This window comes from Pyxicephalus adspersus, chromosome 10 (genome assembly GCF_032062135.1).
Source record: "Pyxicephalus adspersus chromosome 10, UCB_Pads_2.0, whole genome shotgun sequence".
Lineage (NCBI taxonomy): Eukaryota > Metazoa > Chordata > Amphibia > Anura > Pyxicephalidae > Pyxicephalus > Pyxicephalus adspersus.
In genome coordinates this window covers 57,728,164-57,735,511 of record NC_092867.1, presented here as the reverse complement: position 1 = coordinate 57,735,511, position 7,348 = coordinate 57,728,164, and the positions used below count along the sequence as shown (strand labels likewise).

Below are 7,348 nucleotides of genomic sequence, written 5' to 3'. Positions count from 1 at the left end.
ATAGACAATATTCCACACTGTATTAGCAGAAAGAGTCTCTGTATTGAATAGTAACAACATATGAAATCCAGTGTAATATCAAACTTTGTACTCTTCAAACAGCAGCAGTGTAAACATGATAAAGTCCTTTCAGTGAGAGGATTGTGCCATAACTTACAGTCTGAAGGTATACAGAATCTGAGTCTCTCTCTTCAGAGCATGTCCTTCCTAAGGCCTTACCCAAGAATGCCTACTTCAGGCTAGGCCAGTACTGATGACCTCATCCCAAAGTGCCGAGGGAATGGCAGCCATCTTGGAACATGGCAAAATCACTACAGTAGCTATCATAGAATACATTAATGCATAAACAGGCAGTGAAATTACTACATTGCTACATATATACATAAACAACCAAGCAAGGCATTCACCTGAAATTATAGCATATTCACAAATATCCAAAAGAAGACATGGGAACAAAATAAGTACATAGCGCATCCATATGCTGTATAATATGCAACAGAAAATATACATATAACAGTAAATAGCCAAACTAGTACATGGCTAATTGATGGTAATAAAGAGTGATGAATAAATGAACATGTTGTCAAGAAAATGGTTTAAAACTAAATACATCATTCAGGCCAGGGAAATGGTTGGCCTTTAGCGGAAAAATCCACTTGGTTTTATCAAAGTCACCCCCCCCTTGGGTTTGGGGGTACATGTTCAAGAGCTGTAAATGTAATGCAGTGGGTATCAAACTTGTGTTCTGTACCAAAGTGGTAACTTTTTGGGGATTTTTTTATATATAAAACCATTTTTTATATTTTTTGAATAACATATACATGTTCGTATATGCGTTTCCTTATTGGTCTTTTTGTTTTCCCAACATAGACTCCCTGACATGAGCATGTGATGAGATATATAATTTCTGAGGATTGACAGTTCACATGATATTTGATTTCATGTACTGCACCATTGATTTTCATTGATCCAATCACATGGATTACATGAGCCACATGTAAATGTGCCGTGTAGTCTAGGTTGTGCTGTGTTTACAGGTTGAGAGATGTAGTGGCTTGATACTAAGATGTCACGCAAAAAGTTGGATTTTCTGTATATGATACAGGTTTTGTCAACTATAGAGTTCTATATATCAGGTTTTCTTGTCTCCTCCTCCTCACACATGTCACCACCACACACACACTGAAAGAATACTAGTTCTTTGACCAGGCCCCCCCCCCCCAGGTAAGAGTGAAAGTCTTGGTCTGATGGTTCCTTTTCTCCTCTGCACAGCACTCATGAGCCTACAGTAATAATCTAACAGCTTCACATTTTTGCTTTCCACTTAATGTTTACCTTGTTCCTGATCACCTAGGGTAGATAAATGCTTATGAAGAACCTTTAGTTCAAATCCAGGCTTTAGGCTTTACGATGCTGCCAGAGCTCAATGGTGGGTGCATTCATTTTATTGACCAGATTGCATCACAAAAATGTCTGAACTGATAAGAGCAATAAACCACAGCCAAAACTAAAGCTACGTACACACTTCCAATTATTATCGTTGGAAAACGAACGACGAACGTTCATGCACGATATATACGAACGATCGTATAGCACCGATCCTGCACATAGAGTTAACGACACGATCGTTCGTAGATATTGTACACACAATAGATACGATCGTTTGAGCGATAGAGGAACTATGTGCAGGACAGGAAAGTGAACGGACGTTCGTTCATCACGCATGCTCTGAACATGGACGATCAACGAACGACCGTACACACGAACGATGTTCAACGATCGTCGTCCAATCCGATCCGTCGGTCCGGTCGTTCGTTTCCAGCGACTTTCCTCGTTCGTCGGCGTCATTGGTTACTTTTTTACGAACGATTTTTTGCCCAATCGATCGTTCGTTGTTCGATTGGAACGATAAAAATTGGAAGTGTGTACGCACCTTAAGATATAGTAGGTTCCCTGTATGAAGTCACTTAAAATCTGCCATGTGCATGACTATCTTAGGATCTTGATCACAGGAACTTGAGAGGCCTTCACAAAGCTCTGACCTCAACTCTATTGAACTGGAATGCTGATTCCAAGCAAAATTCTAAACAAGATTCCAACAACCATACACAACATTGTGGCAAGCCTTCCCTAAAGGGTAAAGGCTATCATAGCTACTAAGGAATGGATGACATTATAATATTGTCCTTGACTGGCCAACAAGCTAGGTAAGTGTCAGGAAATCACAAACAATTTCTTTGAAACAAGTTTAGTTTTACAGTGGACCTTTGGGCAGTGGAGGTATTTGCAGACGTTGTTTCCTACATTCTGTGTATTATGGTTTCACCTCCATATGAGTCCTCTGATGTTCAATAAGTTTGGCCTTCCGAGAGAAACATTTTCCACATTCAGTGCAAGAAAATGGCTTCTCACCAGTATGAATTCTCTGATGCGTAACGAGAGTTCCCAGCTGGGAGAAACATTTACCACACTCTGAACATGGATACCGTTTCTCTCCCGTGTGAATTCGCTGATGGGTAGCAAGTGATGACCTCTGATTAAAACTTTTCCCACATTCCAAACATGAATATGGCTTTTCCCCAGTGTGTGTCCTTTGGTGTATTATAAGATGGGCTTTCTGAGTAAAACACCTTCCACACTCCAAACAAGGAAACGGTTTCTCAGCTGTGTGAATACGCTGATGCGTGGCGAGGGCTGACTTCTGATTAAAACATTTTCCACATACAGAACATGAATAGGGCCTCTCTCCGGTGTGAGTTCTTTCGTGGTCGATAAAATATGCTTTCCGGGCAAAACATTTTCCACATACTGAACAAAGAAAGGGGCCTTCTAATGTGTGATTTCTCTGGTGAGAGATGAGTATTGCCCTCTGGGTAAAAAATCTCCCGCAAACAAAACATGGAAACATTTCACTGCCTCTGTGATCCATATTCTGGGTGACAGGGTATGAGTGACCAGGAAGACTGGCCTTGTGTACAGAGAAATCAGGCAAAAGTTCTGCACTTGGATGGCAGTTTTCACTAACAGGATGTTGTCCTGGAGAATCTCTGTTGTCATTTTCCATTTCTGGATAGTCAGTTGAACGTTTCTCTAGGTTATTCCTAATATGCTGTCTATCTGCAAAAAAAACATTTAGTCATTGTGGTTGGGTTCCTTTTTTCAATAAAGGCTCAACAAGAAGCATCTATTCACTTACCAATGCCAATCTCCAAAGGAGTTTCTTCATCTTCAATCTTGATTTGTCTTACTTGCAACCGTTCTTCCTCGACTTTGATGTCTCTCTGAGCGTCTTCTGGATCTGTGAACAAAAATGCGAGTGAAGCCCCCTGTACTGAGATGTATGAGAAACCCCAGAGAGTTTAGGGGGAGACTGGTCACGTCTCTTGGCTGGAGACACACAATGACATGATGTGAGGAGGAGAGCCGGAGTCTAATAGAGGCTGATGTCTCCTGACCTGCCCCACTGGGCACATACTGTCCCCCCATTACTGTCTACTGGCAAAGGAGAGGGGAGAAGAATAAATTGTTGTAGTGACTGAACAAGGAAAATCTGGGACCCTTTACTGTATTTAGTGTTTATTGCTCACCTGTGCTAATTTCTGGAGAGATTTCCCCCTCCTCTTTATACAGCTCATCATCTTCTCTCATATATGGATCTTCTGTTTCCTCTTTAGGTTCCACTTCATAATCAGTCTCCTTTATTTCCAGCTCCAACTGAAAAAAAATCTTTATTTGCTTCCTAAAATAGTTTACCAATCCTAGAGTTTAGGATTCCTTCAATTGAAAGGAATATATGAAAACATTTAGGGCCAGCAATGGAGCAAGGTAGAAAGGAAAACTCACCCTTTTTTCTGGTAATGCGTTGTCGTCTATGTGACATTGGCATTAGGAAGCTTTATTTGTAAAGCACATTTGTGAACTTACTTGATCATCCTGATGTTCCTGTGAGAAATCCCAGGAATACGGAGGATGGGGACATCTCCCTGGTGGGTTCCCGTTACTGGATCTATCTGTAGGAAACACACACACTGACTACATACATTGTCTCTATGTGTTTATCAGATGATGGGAGATCTAGGTGGACCCTCCGTACTGCTCTCTCCTTTACAATAAAGTCTTCTCTTACCCGGTGATGTGAGGGTCTGGTCGTCCTCCATCACGACGTCCTTGTAGAGGTCCTTGTGTCCTTCCACATACTCCCACTCCTCCATGGAGAAACTGCTACTGGCATCCTGACACCTTATAGGAACCTGACACACACAATGATACAGTCACCATCCAGACACATCCCACAATAATAACCTAGATTTCCCGGCACCGCTCACCTCTCCCGTGAGCAGCTCAATGATCTTGTTAATTGTTTCTTGAATCTTCTTATAGATTTTTCCCTTGGCATTTGATGGAGGATCTACAATAGGGCTTTGGGATTTAATTATGTTGGCAGCAACCAAGCTATCAGATAGTTTGAAAGCTATATAATTCTATAATAAAAGAAAAAACACCAAGTTAAGCCACCATACACACAAGATTAAACAAAATCAGAGAATACCATTTGGAAAACTGAAGGGAGGCCAGTTTTTATTAATAACCTTGGCTTTAAAATGGGATGTCCAACCAGCTCACATAAATGTGATAATCAAGTTCTGACAAACTTTGGCAAAATATAACTAATTTGCTAGTCAAATCTGAGCTAAAATGATGTCATGTGACCTCCCAAAATCCTCCTCACCTCTCCATTCACCAGGTAGATGATCTCCAGGGTGAGGTCTAATATCTTCTCAGTCATCTGATTTCGCTCCTTCTCCATACTTGTGTGGTTTACTACATGTGTTTCTCATCAATCTTTTCTATTATTTAATACATTTGTATTTGTCATTCCACAATGCATATCTGCAATAAGAAAAATCACATTTTTTGTTAGGTTGAGGAAATAGGTTTGTCCACAGTATAGCAGAGTAGGCTGACCCCCAAGCTCACAAGACCATGACCAATATTGGCAGGAGGTCCTTTAACAGCCAATACCAAGCTTAGGTGGAAGGTCCTTTTTATTCCTGCTCCTGCATAAACACCGAAATGGCCACCTCTCCAGTCTCTTGGCCCAGCCCTAACCATGACAGGGAACCTTTAGAATTCTCCATAGAAATCCGAAATTTCCATTTCATACGCAAGCCTTTGTTGACCATTCTTCTAATGACATAAACCAACGAGGGGAAGTGAAAGCAAAACCCAATATTCCTAAACTTCCTCCAACAACTGTGCCCTGGCCCTCACTTCAACTAAGAACACCAATTCAGACAATGTTCCTGAGAGTTATGATATGGTATATATAACATCATATATGGTATATATGATGATGGCCAAATTCCTGATCATGCTCCAATACCCATAGAAAGAATGCCTATAGAAGGCTATAGGCTTCTATGCCTATAGAAGAAAGGGGGTTGGCGCTTTCTGGAGAATACGCCCTCAATGCCATGATCCCAGCCTCAGAGGAGCTCCCTATCACTGTCCTACATATCAGAGGACTTGCAGGATGGTAATCATTTAATGAGGACACATGTTCCCTCCATCTAGTCCACACTTCTGTCATAATAAGAAGACATTACCTCCTCCTCACTGAACACATTCTCCAGGCTCACACCCCTCCAGGATAATTCCAGGATTTGCAGAGCACCTCCCATCTTTCTGGACTACAACAAAATGGCCGTTCTGTATTCATAAAACATAACAAATGTTATTTCTTCTTAGTTACACATAGAAGAACAACACTGTATATCAAATCTGTGTATTCATTTTCTGTTAATTAGAGTGTTTTTAAATGGGATAAAACTGTTAAATTTGTTATCCACAACAAAATGGCCACTACCCCTCCCGCACTGAGAACACTTCTGTATCTCAGATAGCAAAAAGAATCACTCTAGTGTTGGCTCTAGCTCAGAAGATTATCCGGCTGAGCGTTACTATGGAAACCAGGAAGCAGCTATGTAGCTTTGGAATGCATACACCGGAAATGCTGAAGCCACAAGCCGGAAGTAGGAGGAGAAAAGAGAAGCTAGGAGTTTTTGCAGGCTTCACACAGACTCCAAGTAACCAGACTGAACTGGAGCTATATTACCACAATAATTAGAACAATACAGTCCTAATAACATTATTATATTGCTATATGGAACAGCCAGTAAGATTTCATCTTTTATTGTTCTGGTGTTGAGGTGAGAGGAATTGTTTGGTTGCTATGGCAGATACCCCAAACTCTTTCCCTCAGCCCAGATTACCCTATGATAAATTTTAGACTTGTCCTGGGGTATCCACTACATGTCTCTGAATGAACACGCTATGTGCTTGGTTGTTTCTGGCCTTGAAAAGTCGCTGCCAACCAAATGTAGCAAGAAAAGTGGAGAAGGAAACAATATTATTGGCCTTTTTCTCTACTAACAGGTTTAGGTCATGGTTGTGTTAAGCTATGTACACGCATCAGATAATAACCTGACATGATTGTTTTTGCCAAAAATGTGATTTGTGTACAGGAGTTCCCCGACGTCGATCATCAATCTAGCATGACTGATTGATGAAGGACTGATCAGGAAAGACCACTGTGCATTTCTATAGAGGAAAACAAAGCAGTGTTCCATTTACTCACCCAGGCCCCTTCCCACTCCATTGAACAGAAAAGTGCTATGTGTACAGCGCTCGTTCATTCATCTGTTGATGGAAACGGTAATGGGCTTCAATGTACATGTGACCAACCCCCCTCTATAAAGTGATCACTTTTATGGTTGTATTGCTCCCTGTACTGCGGCTCAAGTCAGTGGTCCATGTTGGATGCCAATGACCAGTTATCATCCATTTTTCTGTCCGGTGGTTTATCTGTGTCCTACAGAAGTCTCTCAGCCCAGTGACAATCTTGTTATCCATAGCCGGTCATATTTTGTCCAATGCTCTCTTACCTGGCCACACAGTAAGGGTGAGTGTCCATGAGTGTGCTTTACAAATGCAAACACAGCAGTTAACAAAAAAAAGGCTGCATTGAACCCGCTTTTTCTGCAATTCCCATGCACCTCAATGGATGGACAGCTTGCTAATTTTTCAGGTCGTTTGCAAAGCAACAAGGACAGTTTTACTGCCATGTAAATCAAGAATTAAAAACGCTGCACATTTTTTTTAATTGTTTTTCTCATCTCACACAATTATATATATATATATATATATATACACATTTCTTTAACATTTGATATAACAAGTGTCTGTAACCATTGTAACCTTTAAAAAAAATCCAGGTTAGAGAGGATTTTGTACATTTGTTTGATATATATTTTTTCAATGAATTATCCATATCACAAGTCATGTAAAC

General features: G+C 40.7%; 1 protein-coding gene across 1 annotated transcript; it reads right to left on the bottom strand.

Annotated features, from left to right (window-relative positions):
* Positions 1 to 23: 23 nt before the first annotated feature.
* LOC140339038 (uncharacterized) lies at positions 24 to 7,342 on the bottom strand. The gene is made up of 8 exons (XM_072423551.1): positions 5,607 to 7,342; positions 4,730 to 4,890; positions 4,326 to 4,481; positions 4,127 to 4,250; positions 3,925 to 4,010; positions 3,588 to 3,714; positions 3,197 to 3,298; positions 24 to 3,117 (listed from the first exon to the last, which is right to left on the bottom strand). The coding sequence occupies exons 2-8, from the start codon at positions 4,805 to 4,807 to the stop codon at positions 2,315 to 2,317; spliced, it is 1,476 nt and encodes a 491-aa protein (XP_072279652.1). The 5' UTR covers positions 4,808 to 4,890; positions 5,607 to 7,342; the 3' UTR covers positions 24 to 2,314.
* Positions 7,343 to 7,348: the final 6 nt, after the last annotated feature.

Excerpts from the sequence above, each read along its gene's own strand:
- LOC140339038 (XM_072423551.1), bottom strand. The coding sequence starts at position 4,807 with ATGGAGAAGGAGCGAAATCAGATGACTGAGAAGATATTAGACCTCACC. Across the intron at positions 4,482-4,729 it reads TCTACCTGGTGAATGGAGAG|AATTATATAGCTTTCAAACT; the intron begins GTGAGGAGGATT and ends CTTTTATTATAG. Across the intron at positions 4,251-4,325 it reads TTGAGCTGCTCACGGGAGAG|GTTCCTATAAGGTGTCAGGA; the intron begins GTGAGCGGTGCC and ends TGTGTGTGTCAG.